Source organism: Venturia canescens, chromosome 9 (assembly GCF_019457755.1).
Source record: "Venturia canescens isolate UGA chromosome 9, ASM1945775v1, whole genome shotgun sequence".
NCBI classification, from domain to species: domain Eukaryota; kingdom Metazoa; phylum Arthropoda; class Insecta; order Hymenoptera; family Ichneumonidae; genus Venturia; species Venturia canescens.
Window position 1 is genome coordinate 13,682,134 of NC_057429.1, and position 16,551 is coordinate 13,698,684.

Sequence of the window (16,551 nt, forward strand, 5' to 3'; positions counted from 1 at the left end):
TTCTCTTTCTGGCCATCCGTACATATATACATTGATATGCACATGTACTCATCAATGGCGCATTCAAGCTCACACCGAAACGGATTTATCAACGAGAACGAGCCACTTTGCAGCCTCGGCTAGAATTGTTCCTCCGCTATATAGAACGCGCGCACCGTATTCTCCAAAGAGGACGCGAACGCATCGGGCAATCACCTTGTCAACTTTTTTCACGCAGAGGCCACTTCCGCACTGGCATTAATCACGATTTCTTCTGTTTAATCGAGTTATTTTAATATAAATATCGACGCAAAGGGAGATCGAGATTGAGAATTGAGCCGGCTCCAAAGTTGTTTGGAGGAATCGCTAGGGCTGCGCTTCTGGAGGGAAGGTTTTTGTCCATCGATGCCAATGAACAGGGCTTTCAGAATCGGTCATTTCTTGATTCCTTAGCCACCGACAATATCGATTGTGCCCACCCGTGACTTTTATCGTATCTTATCGATGACCCACCAGAGCTGGAGATCCGTGCAGATATCGAGTCGATTTATGGAGTTGTAACTCAAGGAAAAAATGTGAATAAGCGAATTTCGAGGACTTGGGAGCAGATTAGTGAGACGAGCGTTTACATCGGAGGATCGTCGTTATTCGTAAATAAGTTTTTCCTCGTTTTCGCTCCGCGATCGATGATACCGAACTCTCGGCTGCGAAGGTCTCGAGTGGAAAGTCAGAGCTACGGGCGCTGGCGTGGGGCTCGTGAATTTAATTTGCAGAAGCGCATCGATCAGCCAATTTTCTAAATTCAGCAACCCGAGAAATAAAAATAATCGGGCCGAGCACCTTCCGCTGTTTTTTCCCCCAGCCCCCCCAAATGTTTGTGTCACGAAGAATGTTGCAATTTCTCTCACGTTGTTCGAGGAACAGCCGCACGGTGTAAATCTATCGCGTCGTTCGGTATGTAAATCGCTTATCGCATCGAGTGGTCCACGCAGTATAATTAGGTAGGAGCAGCGGCAAGTGCGACGACGAGCGTGTGCCCCAAACGTTTGTGTGCGCGCGAACGTCTTATTCGAACAAACTCCGAGGCATGTAACTTCGCGCATTCACATTATTTACACACATGTAAGCAGCCACGTCCGTGGAACAATACATCGTCGGCACATAAATGCGTGTACACAATTAAACGTTCACGGAAACGTGGATCGCAAAGCATCGGAAAAACGAAGCTCCGACTGACGCACTTAAACCGCGAAATTGAACTACTTACGCCCCTTCGAAGCTCAGCTCGCCGAGCCCCCCCCCCCCCCCCCCTACATAAGCGTCCGTGCGAGCCGCGCAAAAGCGAATTCTCAGAGGGCTCTCTCGTGTCTTCCGAAGTGAGACAAGCCTAACGAGAACGAGTGTACGTAATGTCTAATGGCGATGAGTACGACGAGTGCTAGCTACTCTTTAATGTCACTCCTCATGCTAGCCCGTGTATCTGTGTATATAAATACACGTATTGAGAGGCGAGTGCACATGCACAGGAATTCGTGTGGACGCGTACACACGACGATGTGCCCTGGGCTGCTGGTAGTCGCGGAATTAGGCTCTTCCGCCGTTGTTTCTATTACAAAATAGATGGCATGATATTGCAAAGTGACCGCTGCCCTTTATCCCAGTCACAAAGTGTCTATCAAACACTTCCACTTTCCCGACTTTTTTTTTCATCCCGATCAACAACTTTTTCATTCATCCTTCCGTCTTTCGCGAATCTCCGCGGTTTCCGGGCTTTTGTGGAAGGTACGTTCGAAAATTTCGAGAACTATGGGACTCTGCTGGGAATTTTACGTTTCCACCTTCTTACAGAAATTCTACGAGGGGAGCAGGGAATTTGTTGGAAAGAGTTTACGACAGGTTGCGGGTTTTCGTTATTAAGGTACTTCATGCACGAAACGATTTTCTTGAAAAAGTCTTGAAATTTACACAAAGTTTCGATGGGTCGTCGGTTGACACGCATATCAAATTTCAAAGGATTCGTCTTATTGGTCATTCGGACGTGTTTAAATATGAAGAAAAATACACAGGGTTATAAGGACTGTGCGGTAAAAATCGTTTATCTTTCCATATTACGAATGAACGCTTCTTACGAAGCTTATGAAAAAGTAGACAATAACAATGAAGTATATAATGAAGGTTTGGAAAAAATTCGAAACGATTGTCTTACTCGTAATAAAGATATATTAAGTTAAAGATTGAAGGAAATTGGTAAAATGAGCGCTCGTAACCTCACAATTGTGTATTTCAGCATGGCTTGGCCCATTCTTCGCTTTTTATTAACATTTTTTTCTTGATCCATTTCACTATGATTTTTTACATTAAAAACTATAGTATTTTCGCCAGTTTTCGACGTATGAAATTTCGGATTCAGTCGCAGTGTTAAAGTCGCATTATTAAAGTCATTTCGCATTTAAATTTCGTAAAAATTCGAAATCAGAATCCCCCGACCCTTTCGTCCCTTATTTTGAATAAAGCGTCGCTACGATTTGGTGGAAACTGTCAGAGAGACGGTACAGTAGCCAAGAACTGGGGAGCCAAAGAAATTTTCCGAATAGTTATCTGTCCATCCGCGTTTTATTGGTATTAAAGTATGATAATTTGAAAAGTTGTGGCAACAAGTAGATACGAAGTGGGCAATATAAGCGTCCCGTAAATGATGCCCCGTGCAATATCGCGCCATCACAGCGATCGTCGGTGCATCATCATCGTCATGATCATCATGATAATCATCATAATCAGTAGGAACAGTAACAGCTGGTAGTGAGGAAGCGAGGCAGTAAAGCTCGCCCGCAAGCCTACTATTTGCACATGCACGATATAAGTCAGCCTTGTAAATCAAATGGCACGGTATTGGCCTTCTCCTTGGAAGATATGAAAAATGAGCTGTCACCGGGGGGTTATACACGAACTTAATTTCACAATTAGATAGTTCAAGATTGTTCGCGTGATTGGTTGCTCTTCCATGAATTAATTGTTCCTTGAAATCTCGATGATCGAATTATCAATTAATTTATTCGATCGCAACAGTGCCAGGTTGATGGGAATCTGGACCAACGAAATTGCAACAATCCGACGAGGTTTCCATTGCAACGAAGCGAGTTATCGAATGATTTTCCATTGTTTGTGAGAGAGCATAAAAACACGAAATGCCAAACAGCACTAGCGAGGCTTTCCCGTTCCCTCGATGGGAGTGGGATCACCGCAGATTGAATGCCCCGAATATTATTTGTTATTTTGATCAATCACGGAATTTGTGGGACTTGAATCAACGTAATTGAATACTAATGAAATTTAATTGAAAATGAAGATCCTAGCTTTTCATTAATTTTCGAAAACTACAATTTTCCATTTGCTAAGGACGACATTTTTTCCAATCATTCATTACCAAGGCCCTCGAAAATTGAATAACTTTCACAAACGCTTCTCGACACGACTTTCATCGATGCAACGATACAATTCATTGCACTCGCCATATTTTTCGACACATTTTATCCGAGAATAGTTTCATGATTTTTGTTATTTACCGCCGACATACCGTGACGAAAAGAAGTAGCTTTTAAGCCTCTTTTGAAGATAGACGCACGGTGGTTAATGGACAGCATCGTCTAGCTCCATGTGTGGCTGATATATATAGGAGGATCGGAGCCCATACGCGGCCACCGTTCCGCTCTGGATCGGTGGCGGTGCTCACGTGAACGACAGGAAGTTACCAATCGTCTTTGACGATTATCCCTCAGAGTGTGCTCAGTGTAGTGATGCTGGTGATGCCGAGGAGAGATGCCTAACCAGCCTCCTACTACTATGTATCCGTGAACGCATCTCGTTGTGCATCAGGGACAGTGTTAAATAGATTCGGCTCTACCCGAACAGACAACTCGATCCATTAACTCCAGCACTATATTTGTATACACTTTGATAAGGTGACTCTATCTGAACTGGTGCATTCGCAAAAAAGCGCTCGGTACTGGGCTCTCGAGCGTATTGGAGGTAGCAGCAAAATCTTTTGGTCGTTGCATCGAACGGTGTTAATGAGATTTCGTTCATTTATCTAATGGCGAAATGAGAATTTCGCCTGATTGCATTGAAATCGAGGCGTTCTGAGCAATCGCGAACGCCGAAATAAGCGATTTCGAAATTCACATCTCCCTTCGCTTCTCTTACTGTCCATATAACCGTACCGGAGGTTTACAAATTATGCTAAGTTATTTAGCGAATCATAGAGCAAAGAGAGGATATATTATTCCACCGGAGATACCCCGGATTGGTTCACTTTGTGTACGTCCTAGAAATTAAACGTCCTCCTACACGTAGCTACGTAGCAACCTGCTGTTATTGCAGCGACGATGACAGTTATACGAGTACGATGGAGTCCATTCGTGCGTTATCGAGTCGATGAAATTCTAGAAAATTCCATAATTTTCGTACTCTGTCTCCGAATTCTTTTCACAAATGGCGACTTTTTCAGTTCCCGCAACTGCGTTACGTATTCCGAAAATTCGAAATTTCATTGAACCCAATGGAGCGATTCGCTAAAAGCCTTGATCAACCACAAAACTGCTTATTTCGCCATATTCGTTCAGCTCTCGTTCAAAGGTCTCGAGTTCCGTTCCAAAATTCCAGTTGAACCAACGAATCTTCGTGACCAAGAAGATATTTCTTGATCCAACAACGTCGTATTGACCAAAGTTTATTCGAGCCACCGAACCAAGTGGTTGAATAAACCAAATGTTTTCTCAATCCTCCGATTTCATTTCGTACGCCCCCGCCATTCGTTAATCCACCAGGAATTTAGTTGAACCAACGAATTTCTTTCGTCATTGTATACACTAGAAAAATGTTATAATCGAAATTCTCACACCTCGTCTCATACGTGCGTATACATTTATCACATGTGAATCGCAGTCTACATAGGATTGTCTTGCTCTAGTCTGGTCTGCACACTGCGTTACTACTGGACTGACGCACACCCACGCGACGAAAGCGTCCGTGGAGGGTCAGCACAGCAGCGGCCGAGTATCAGTGGCATCAACGAGGCACGGTAAACCGCGCTCTACACATCATTATCATAAATGCCCGCGATACGACCCACGCGTAAATCTGTTTCGCAAATCGCAACTGCGTCCGACCATTCGCCACGATGTTATGTCATCCCTGAACGCACACTGAACTAACGCCATTTATACATCGACGTGTGTACCTATTTATACGTATATGTCAACAGTACATCAACGCGCTGCTGAGCGTACGCTTCATGGATTTCTATGTACATCACATGAAATTGATATACTACGGACCCTCCCAGCAAGCATCCTTCTCGTTTGCCAGATGCAAGTGAAAATAAAGCGCGATAATCGTTTCGTTTTCGTTATTTAACGGGGAGGATCGATCGAATGTTTTTTGGTTTCCAGGATTAGAATTTCTTTTTTTTTAATATGAGAATTTTATCAACGCGGCGCGACTGTCTACTTTTTTCAGGGGGAACCGAGCGGTCGTTCATTCATCGAGTCGAAACCTTTCGATCGATTAGAGCGGAATTCGTTTATCTCGAGCGCGAGGCGTCGAGATAATCATTTTCAAAATGAATGAGAAACCGTGTTTTATTCTGTATTTGTAAGATTCTCTATGAAATTCTGTTGTTTTTTTTATATTTCATTTAATCACGAGTCTCCGATGGAGGATCGCTGCTTTCATGGAGCAAGAAAAATGCACGATTTTTACAGAAGTTATTACGGTTTTGACGCGAATCTACGCCGACAAGGACGACGAACGTCGTAGTATAGCGTGTTCCCACATTTTCCAGTCTGACCGAGATAAAAGCGGTGAAGCAACTCGAATCCTATTGCGGGTGTTTCGAAGTGAGAGCTTTTCGAAGATTTTTATCCTGCATGGTGTGTCGCGGCTTGCACAAGGTGAACATCGCGATGCGCGGAATGAAACGAACAATGACAAAATCGAGGTAAATACGAGGCTACGTAGTAAACAGCAGGAGAGACAATCTGCGTGGAAGGCTCGAGAGATAGAACAGCGAGAAAGTAACGTGCAGCGGCAGGGGAGGGAGGGGGATTTTCTTATCAGTGGTTAAACATGATCGAGCAAACAACAACGGCCCAATGATAACGAAATCAAACTCACAATAATGCGAAAAATGCTGGGATCTCGCTTCGAACACGACTCGAAAGTATTTTTTTAAAAAATTCATTGTTTGGGGACTTTTTAGGGCGAATTGACTTATTTGTAATTGCTTCGAAATTGAAAATTTGATCGATTGTTTTTGTACGATGGACGGAAAACTTTGCGAGATCGTCCAACTTCGTTTCGGGGAAGGAAAACAGTAAATTTGTAAAGTAAATGACTAACCTATTCCGGTTCCGCAGACCGGCGGCTCACAAATCAGGAATTTTTATGCCGCCTTCTCGCCAGCCCATGAAGAAACACATTTCTAACTCTTCCAAAGTCAGTGTAAACGACACGACGAATATTCCGCACACTCGGGTGCCATTAAAAAATCGTGATATCCCCTGCGATTTCGTTCTTGAAGCGGTCGAACTACAGCGCGTACGAAAAAATACGAAATGAGCACTTTCCGAAGCGGCGCGAGGAAGGAAGTTTCTCTTTGGAACTTATCGAGCGTTGGCTATGGCGAAATTAGTCGCGAGGGCTCGTTCCGAAAAGTTCGTCGATCACCGAATCCGAGGTGATCGAATCTCTTCAAGATTTGATGTTTTTCATACGATCTTTGCCGAGTTATTCGCACTCTGAAGGGTCCCGAATGTTCTTGATTTCCTATTTTCGCACTAAGTATTGTTGTGCGTAGTCACGGGAAGCATCGAGCCGTTGAAACGACGCGCGAATCGACTGTCGCGAATGAAATTTTGATATTTCGCTCCCCGTATTATTTTCCTCGCACGATCGAAACTTTTGTCCGAATGGAACCGCAAACTCGGATCGATACTTATCGCCGAACTGTAGAGAGCGCGTGAGATTTAGTACTCTCACGCGAAGATTCGAGGGCAAAGTGAAACAAGCGGAGAGCGCAGCTCGAAACTGCTACTGCGAGTTTCCACAGCGTCTATCAACATTCCCCGCGACGATGAGCAAACGGTGTCGACAAACTGATAAGACGTGTGATACTCGATTCCGCTCGCCGTCAATAATATTTTACACGTGCAACAAAAAAAGTGAACCGCGTTTCTAGCGGGGCGGGCTGAAAGCGATGGAAAAAATGTGGGGCGACGATTTTTTTGAAATTTTGCTCGATCGTGATCGACCTCGAGGTCAACCACGACTGAACAAGCTTTTTTCGACTCCCAACTTTTTATAACGACACTCGATCGTTTCATGTCCACTATTAGAGATTCCTGGGCCTCTATTTGAGATTAGAGAAAAATGATATCGAGAAATTCTATTCCCGAGTAAAATTCTATATCTTTGATGCTTATCTCAATAAACTTTGCACATGAGATTCGGGTTCAAACTTTAATCTTGGCAGAAAGGTAGGCAAGACGTTTAGAAACGAAAAGCAAAGGTCAATGTCGCTGTATTGGTTTAGCACTGAACATGGTATTGTTACAAGACTAGTTAAACGATCATTCGATTGATGTGCTTCGTTATTTTTATCTCGCCCGTTCTAATTGCAAACGATATCTATAGCAACGTGATGGTTGATCAATCGATAAGAAGTGTTTTAGGTCGCAACAGCGACGCTTCTTTTTTCAGTCCCATTGCCAGTGAACTCTTGTTCGTTTATTCCTTTATTTAATATTATTTCTTATCAATTCTCGACCTGTGCTGTTTACGCTGATACACGGCGTTGTCATTTAGTCTGGATCACGTTCACGATCTCGCACACTGTTTTTTTCATTCTACGTACAACATGCGGTTATAGCGATACTGAATATCGACGCGAAATCGTTTTCGTCTACAATCAACAAATCAGCCAAAAAGTATTGGAAAAAGACCACGAGCGTTCTTGGCAGGCTCGATTTCGCATCTTCATCGAAAAATTCGACACTCGAACGAGTAAAAGCCCATCATCGTCACCAGAGACAAGGCCCACGTCGAGTATGCGAGCGCAAGTTTTAAAAACAATGAACTCCCGACCCGAAATACCGAATCTCGAATAATTCGCGAAGATAAAACTCGCGAAAGCTGTCCGCTCGTGACGGCGTGAATGACAATTCGGTCGTAGCCCTCCGGCGAATTTTATTGATTGAAATCTGCTCTGCATGTAACTGTGATAATTTAATAGGACGAGCGTAAATTTCTCGTCACTGTCGATCGCAAATCGACGCTGGTACAGATATAGATGCTCGTGGGACAACCCTCCGCATATGTTACAAGACTACACACATTATATATCGATAGAATCTCCAAATCATCGAACTCGAAACTGGTATTCGACAACGTAACAAGTCAGCGTTGTACCTAAATTCGCTATCGAAGTTTCGTAGCATCGCTCCTATATAATTCTATCCTGCAGGCTTCTCTTTCCATTTGTCCGGTTGCTTCCCAAACCATTATCTGTTCGGTTCACACACACGCGCGCACAGCCGCGACTATGTAAAGCGATATTATACTTGGAGAGGTCGCAGGAATGCTTGTTTCTATTGACAAGTGTACAGGAAAGGGCGTCAATTTCCAATGTATTCGGGCTGATGCATCGCTGCGGATTGAAATCGAAAATTTCGCAGCTTCCAACGTAACTAGACCTTTTCCCTCCCCGTTGTTTTGGAGCCTGGTGACCAGCACGAGCAGGGAACGCGTATCGAGTACGTTTCGTCGTCGTGGTGTCGACTCGGAAATAACGGAGTCATCGCGCGAGCGTCCATTATCGATGAGACCTGCGACTATCGATTATCGTCCTTTCCATTATTTCGTTCTTAGCAGCCGCGAATAAAATTTGTGAATGGAGATAAATAAACTTGGAAATCCGATTATTAGATAAGTGGATCGGAGGTGAAGAAAATGAATTCCGCGATTCAACGAAACGAGGACTGGCTTCGTGGCAGTTCCTAACCCTTCCGTCGGCTCGAAAGATCGTGCATAGTAGGTCATACATTATTTATAATTAACGCGGTGACATCATTGTAAAACTTGGTCAAGTATCGATCACCAAGAAAAAAAAAAAAAAAATAAAAATTTCCCAAGAAACAGAATGTTTGCCCAACTAATTGCAATATTTATAATTCGCTGTATTACGAGGGACGAAATTAAAACTCGTACCAAGGTCAACTATAAACGAAAGCGTATACGCGAAGGAAAATGCGAACGAGCGAACTCTGCGAGCACGTTTTACGGAGATTAAGAAATCATTAAACCTCCGAAGCCGTCAGTGAAGCTCCAACCAAGTATCGTTCGTCCGAACGACCGATCATCCTACTAAAACAAAGAGCTAGGGATGCAGTTCGAAAAAAAAGCCAATCGAAGATAAAACCAAAGTTTTCCGATAGAACGAATTCGTGTACACGAATTGATATACTACACACGCAGATACTACGACGTACAGATAGAGAAACACATAGCTGGAGAGTCATCAAGGATGTATCGATAGAACGGGGTGAGCGATGAACCGGAAGCGTTAAACGATGAGGAACAGAGGGTTGTTTAGTGTATACAGATGTAGACACGTGTGGGATGCATCAACCGATGGGTTGTTTGGCCTCTGTTTGTGCGATAAATAGCCGATCAATATAATCGAACGGATAAATAATCGGGTGAATAATCTTGAAACTGGCTCGTCAATCGCGTAAACAATGTGTGTGCGGTATGTATATTTGCATTGTATACATATTCAAAGGAATGTATGCCGGATGCATAGGGGTTGTAACGATGCAGCAGCAGCAGCAGCAGCAGCAGCAGAATCATCGATAGAAACTGCTAGGAATTTGTTGGCTATTGTCACGTTTGTAAATATGTGTATACACATAGACGTGTACGTAATACATGTGATGATATCAATATAACCGGTTTATGGATAACACGCAGGCATTGAAAGAGTAAGAGAAGGGTTTGAGAGAAGAGAAGGCGAGGAAGGTGGAAACTGGGGTGCGTGACAGGGTGGAAGCGATCGACGAGAGAGCCGTGAATATAGCGCTCTGGCGCCCACAGCATAGTCACCCTTCAAGTGACACGCGATGTCACAAATAGATATATATATATATCAGCTTTCCATTTATATATATATATTCTTGTATATGTATACATGTAAATTGACACAGGTTCGTGTGAAGAGTGATTCGAGATCGAAGGTGTGAATTCGCATCGGTGACTGGTGAATTGCGAGAACAATGCAGTTACGACAATTATTATCGTTTCCTTTCTCGTAATATCGCTCGTTCGTACTCACTTTTAATCTCTTTTATTGCCCTCGAAGCGTGCTGCTTCCACCAGCCTTTGATTGATGCCATAGCATCGAAGGTGTCAATACGAATTCAATGGCAAAGCTCTCGCATCGATGCTAGCGCGGGGAAAAAAAGGAAGAATCGGCAGAGAGCGATTTAGAGGAAGTCTCCTTTCGTCTTCCTCGTGGAAGAGTTAAATGCGACGAGTGTGCCAATGATGCAGGGGCGCCTTTTTGTTTCGTTGTTCATGGGCTTGTACACGCGATATACAAGTCCCATCGAGGGGCTGCTGCATCAGGCTTTTTCTTCCGCCGGGTGGGAACAACGTTGAAAATTTTCCACCCGCGAGGATGTTACTGACAGTTACAAAAGACCCGACGAGCCTGTGAGCGTCGAGACGAAAGGCTCGGTGCTGTATATTTCCTCGAATAATAGCAACAGAATTTTTCCGAAGGTGCGTCATTCGCTTTGAATGTTTTTTTGAGTATCATTCATTTGGAAAAATAAAAACAATAGTAAAACAACTACAAACAAATTCAACCGGTTTGACAGCGTTTCGAGTATTTGAAATAACAGCAAATATAAGCTCGCAGGGAGATTAGATTTTCTGCAAAGCAAATAATATGATGAAAGTATCGTTCGGGAATAAGAGTGTGAATAAAAGCCGGTGGCAGAGGTGTGGTTCGCCCGGGCGGCGTCGCGCGAGCGGCACGACGCTCGGAAGAAATCGTTCACTGGGGAGAGGAAAGATGGAGAACGCGGGTTTGTCCGCCCGGGCTGGTTGAGTCGTGCGAGAGGATAGACGAGAGAGAAACCCTCGGTGGAATGAAGGAACAAGGGGGCGGCGGAGGGGCGGAGGGGGCGTCTGAACGTATATAAAAGACACGTACATACGCGAAGGAGCAGCGCGGAGAAGCGAACCAAGACGTGATTAATATAAAAGTGGGTGGAGCTAGCTCCGGCCGGAAGTGGCCGAGAGGGATGTCGGAGGTTGGTATTACCGAGGAAAACCGAGAACCAAAGAGATGCTTTTCTCTCTATAGCACCGTCCGCGCATTCAACCCTCCAGCATCCCTCGGTCCAAGCAATTTCTCTGCTCCGCGTTGCTGCACTACAGTGCAGGCTCATGCTCCACCATAAAAACCGCTGTAGCAGCCTGTATTCGTTCGTCCCTGTGAACCCTGCGAGTGTACAGGATCACGGGGTATGTCAGGATCCGTGAGGAAAAGAAGGGCCGGAGACCAGGCTGGCCGGGTCGTGGGCTGAAGTAGCGGGGATAATGTCCGCGTAGATCGGCATCAGGTAAGGTAGGTCGAATCGAGAATGTTGTGAAATGTTGACGCATAACCGAAGATCGTTGGAATCCTGAAGGACGTTTGGGATACCAATGTGGCCCGAGTCATCGATCAGCAACTCCAATGAGAAAATAAAAAAGCGCAGGTCCTTTGAAAACTCCAGCCAAAGGACGACTCAATTTCAATGACTCTTCGTCGATACTGTTGGGATTCGATGAGAAATTCCGATTAAAATGAAGATGATGCTCGAACGCGTAGAATGTTGATGGCTGCTCCGAGCAGGGAAGCAGCCGGGCCGGGTAAGGCTTGATTCTACTCTAAGCCAACGGGGGTGCGTGCATGTGTGTGAGATCGCGTTGAAGCGGACTCGAAAGGATGGAATGAGCGGAGTTGGCAGAGGCGGTCGTCGCAGCCGTGGCTGCGTCTCTACCAAGGTATGAGGAAAGGTGGAAGAGTCGATTGGCGAATGTGGGATCGAAGAGGACAGGAGGAAAGGTCCAACTCGCTTCCAGTTTAGGGGTACACCAAACGGCAGATCCACCGAGACCCCGGCGCAACCGAGACGGAGGGTTTACTTGATGCGGGGGTGGCCGGGAACCCCCACCCACTTCTTTAACGCCCACGAAGTAGACTAGGACCGCCTCCGTCTCTGCGCTGTTCCACCTACTAGGTATATCAACTTTTCCCGGGAATAGCGGGCGGTTCTCACGCCACCGTCTTTCTCCCGACCAACGACCTCCTTCTTTTTGAGAAGAAAAGCGCGACTTCTCGCGTCGAAAAGGCCCGGATTTTTCACCAGCGCCAACCGCATCCCACGACGAATTCTACCTCGTTAAATCAATGGCTGATGTATCGCGAATCCATTTTCCTTCGAACACGAAGTATCCGGTAACGGAGGACGACGAAGTCCGGAGAAAATGGCAATTAATCGTGGGAATTTGACTGAATAGCCATCCGTTGCTGTTCCCTCGGGGACCACTTGCATTTTAGCTATTTTCTGTTAGCCTACTACACTCATTGATTTTCGGTGAACGTCTGCCTGCGCGAAGGCATTGGAAAAAAGTATTTCGTATGAAAAAAAATCGATTTGCGTGTGCACTGGTAAAGAGGTCAGAAAATTTCAAATTCCCTTAACACATAATATTCGAGGGGAATACATGATGTTTGGCATGCTCCAGTGCACGACCTAGAGAGCTGTTAAAAAACGAATGAAATCCTCTTATTGTGCTGACTCATTGTTTGCCGTGGAAGCTAACGTTTGATCGGTTGATGGATCGGCATTCGCGGCGGTAGGCATCGATCGAGCAGTTTCAACTTTCAGCACAGTTATTCTAGGACACCCTCCCATTTGAATAGTAACGAAACACACAAAAACAAGAGAACGAAAGAAAATTTATCAGGCGTGTTGCACTCTCGATTTGTGCGAAGCGCAGTTTTCGTGTCAGAGGCCAATTGCTGTGCGTATGTGGGTGGCTTGTGCGTGTGCTGTTGCGTGTATGAAAACAGGGAAGTGAGAGCAAGGTCAGTGAAAGATAGATATACAAGGGGGACTAGAGAGACTGACAGGCGAGCGACGAACGAGGCTATGACCCACGTTGGTTTGTATTGTCGTGTACAAGGTCACGTGGGTGACATCGTTCCGGTCAAGGGGGGTGAAAAAGCGGAAGAGGGAATGGAAGAAGAGCGGAAAAAGTCAAAAGCGAAATGGGAGAAAAAAGCGTTGGATCGACATCGAGATGGCAAGCGGTGGTTCAGTCCGGTGGCATTTCAATGTCAAATTCTGCATGATGCAGAATCATTCCGCGATGTTTTATTGTGTAAATTCAGTCTACGTACTCCTACAAATGAGTTCGGTCCTTAGCCTATTCCACTAGAATTCCATGAGTATAATTCCAAGGGAGGAATCAATGAAAAAACAAGTATTAAGGATGAAAGGGTGAGTGCGGAAGCAGAGGATTGATCACTAGTTTGTAGGTACCTGGACGGGTCTCCAGCGTGGCTCCAGCATGTCCCGCTTCCTCCTCGCCGGCTCGTTCCCTGTGGCTCTGGCTCGTCGCTCCGTACTTTCGTGATATTTTTTCGCGCACGATACCAACGAACGTTTTTGTTTACGACGATACACGGCGATTAAATGAGCCCCATTGACGGGGGAGACGAGCGATGCAATTACTACGATCTTCCACCTTCGATCAAACACGCTTTGTCGTTTCAACCGTTCTTCCGTCTCTTTCAAAGTGTTTTTTTTAAAAAATCCGTTCTCACGCGTTATCGAACCAACTCGTATCCTTGTTCACGTCGAGTGTATCAGCCACCCATTCACATATTTCTCTTCATTTTTTATTTTCTTCCTTCTTCTTTCCTGCTTCATTAGACTTTTCTCCGTACAGACTTTCCGACTCGGCCCGTCAATTTCTCTTTCTCTCCGTTCCCTCTCCTCTTTCTTTTTGCCACCCCCACTCTGTCTCGTCGGAGCAGCGGCGTGTGCTGCGCCGCGCCACGTGTTTACGAGGGTGCAACCCGCGCGGCCCCCCTTTAACGCGAATCTACATATATTTATATATACCCATGTATATATTCAAATCTGTATACATACGTACAAACGCATATATACAACGAAAGTGCCCGGTCGTGCTCGCGCGACTTTTTCTCGTTCTGGAAAAACACGGATGAGGGCCTTGGGGGCGGGGGGGGGGGGGGTGGTGGTCAAGGAGAGGGTGAAAAAGTATAAAAGTGGAGGATCCCGGTGTAAGATTCACCCGATTTTACTGCCGGTTTCCAGCTGTTTTATAGTGTGACATGAGAGCGTTGCAAAAGTATATTAAAATATTAATATTAGCGTTCTCGTTTACTGCTTTTCTTTACTGATTTATTTATCTCGATTATTTATTAGCTTTTAATTATAATGGTGCCGTATTATTTTGCTTTTTATATATAAATACGTGCGTGTTTCTATGTACTTATGTTTATGTATGTAAACTTTACATAAGCCGTATATACATGTGTACACATGCATATGAGTATATAAGTATGCATGTACACGTATATATACGCATGTATATAAAGTTTTTTTGCGTGTTAGTTTTAGTACTTTACGTGAAGAAGTGATAGGGGGTTCGCGCGCCGGTGGCTGCCGTCGCGACTCTGCAGCGCCTTGATTTTCACCGACACGAAACCCTCCGGCTGCCGCGGCCACGCGGCTACTGAGTCGGCGCACTCTATTCCTCTGTTTCAACACCGCCGTTTCTCCTTTAGCTATACTAACGCCCGCGAACGCCTCGCTCGACCGTAGGCCTAACTCACTTCCCTCGATGTTTCTATGTTATTATTTGAGCTTATGTATTCGACTGGGCTCATCTTTGACGCTGGACCCTTTACGATTTTTACTGCAGAGTTTTTCCCCCCAGAAATTCTATTTTCCGGCAATTTTTTTATATTTCGAGATTGCAGGGAGTGAATGCATATTTTCTGGGATTTCATTCGCGTTATTCTCGGACGAATAACTTGGCTGTGTGTGTGTGTGCGTGTGTGTGAGTAGCTTCGCAGATGGGGTCCGGGTATCTTTTACTGAAAGAATTTTTTACGTTCTGGACCGAAACGGTGCGGTCTGCTCGATCGTGGACGAGCAAAATTCTATGATCAGCTGCTCCGGCCTGTGCTCCCCTCCTCGTGCTCTTTCACTCAGTTTTCAAGCGTTCTGAATTTTTTCGGGATCCTCCATCTCGGTGTTGCAAGTTTCAGTTTGGGACTCGACTTCAAATTTGGAAGCGTCGCAAGGGCTGCTGTCTTCGTTCCAGCTTACTTTCGAGCAGGAATAATTCTTTTTCCTTATTTTTCCTCCTTCTACCGGGCTCAAGGAAATCGCTTCAACTCCATTCTGACACGAGTCACTCAAAAATCGGTGCACCAACGATCTTTGCCAAACTTCGGCTCAGCCTTCCATCTCGTGAACGAAATACTGCGATCGCTATTTTAAAACCGCATCTTTCGGAAGAAACTTCTTTCAGAAATGTCTTTTAGCAATTCCACTCATTGTAGCAGGTATAACATCAGAAAGGGAGGAGCGCGAAATACGAGAGAGCTGATCGACTGGATAATTCTTTGATCAAAGTTGACAGTCACCACGATGTAATAATAACAACTAAATTGTTAATAGCTAAATTTGAATTATTATAACCAATAACAACAACAATAATAATAAAAATATCGACCATAATCTGACACGATTGTAAAAAAGGACGAAGGGAGAGAGAGAGAGAGAGAGAGAGAGAGAGAGAGAGAGAGAGAGAGAGAGAGAGAGAGAGAGAGAGGAGAGAGAGAGAGAGAGAGAGAGAGAGAGAGAGAGAGAGAGAGAGAGAGAGGAGAGAGAGAGAGAGAGAGAGGAGAGAGAGAGAGAGAGAGAGAGAGAGAGAGAGAGAGAGAGAGAGAGAGAGAGAGAGAGAGAGAGAGAGAGAGAGTGAGAGAGAGAGCTCTCAACAGAAGTGGATATGCCATGGATATATGGATTTTCATGTAGTCATCGTTATTGATTCGACCTACTGACTGAGAATGTGACGACGAAGAGACGGGAAGAGGGAGCGGGCCTGAAGGGCGGGGGGAGGGGGGGGGGAGGAGGGGGGAGAGAGACGAACACTTTGAAGCTTGACCCAGTCCTGACGTATGCGCTCCTACCAAGGGGAGTTCCCAGGTTTATCAACACACAGAGTCCGCATTCGTAGAGAAAGAGAGAAAGATATACAAAAGGGGTAGGAAGGAAGGGCGGGGGGAGGGGGGAGGGAGGGAGAAACGAAGAGGACCGATTGACGTGCAGCCTCGATATGCATCCCCTACGACAATATTCCACCCCTGTTATAACCCCAAGCAAGTTTCGTGAAACGTCAGAAGTTCGTGATACACGTTTA

At 45.1% G+C, this 16,551-nt stretch overlaps 1 protein-coding gene across 2 annotated transcripts in view; it reads right to left on the reverse strand.

Moving 5' to 3' along the window:
- FoxP (forkhead box P) overlaps positions 1-14,299 on the reverse strand; it is a 210,710-nt gene extending 196,411 nt beyond the window's left edge. The window contains exon 1 of one of the 2 annotated variants that reach the window (XM_043427806.1): positions 13,632-14,299. In XM_043427806.1, coding sequence (XP_043283741.1) covers positions 13,632-13,661 — 30 coding nt within the window. In that variant the 5' untranslated portion in view covers positions 13,662-14,299. The remainder of the gene's footprint in view (positions 1-13,631) is intronic. The other variant, XM_043427808.1, reaches the window with a different exon arrangement.
- Between the last annotated feature and the right edge of the window lie 2,252 nt (positions 14,300-16,551).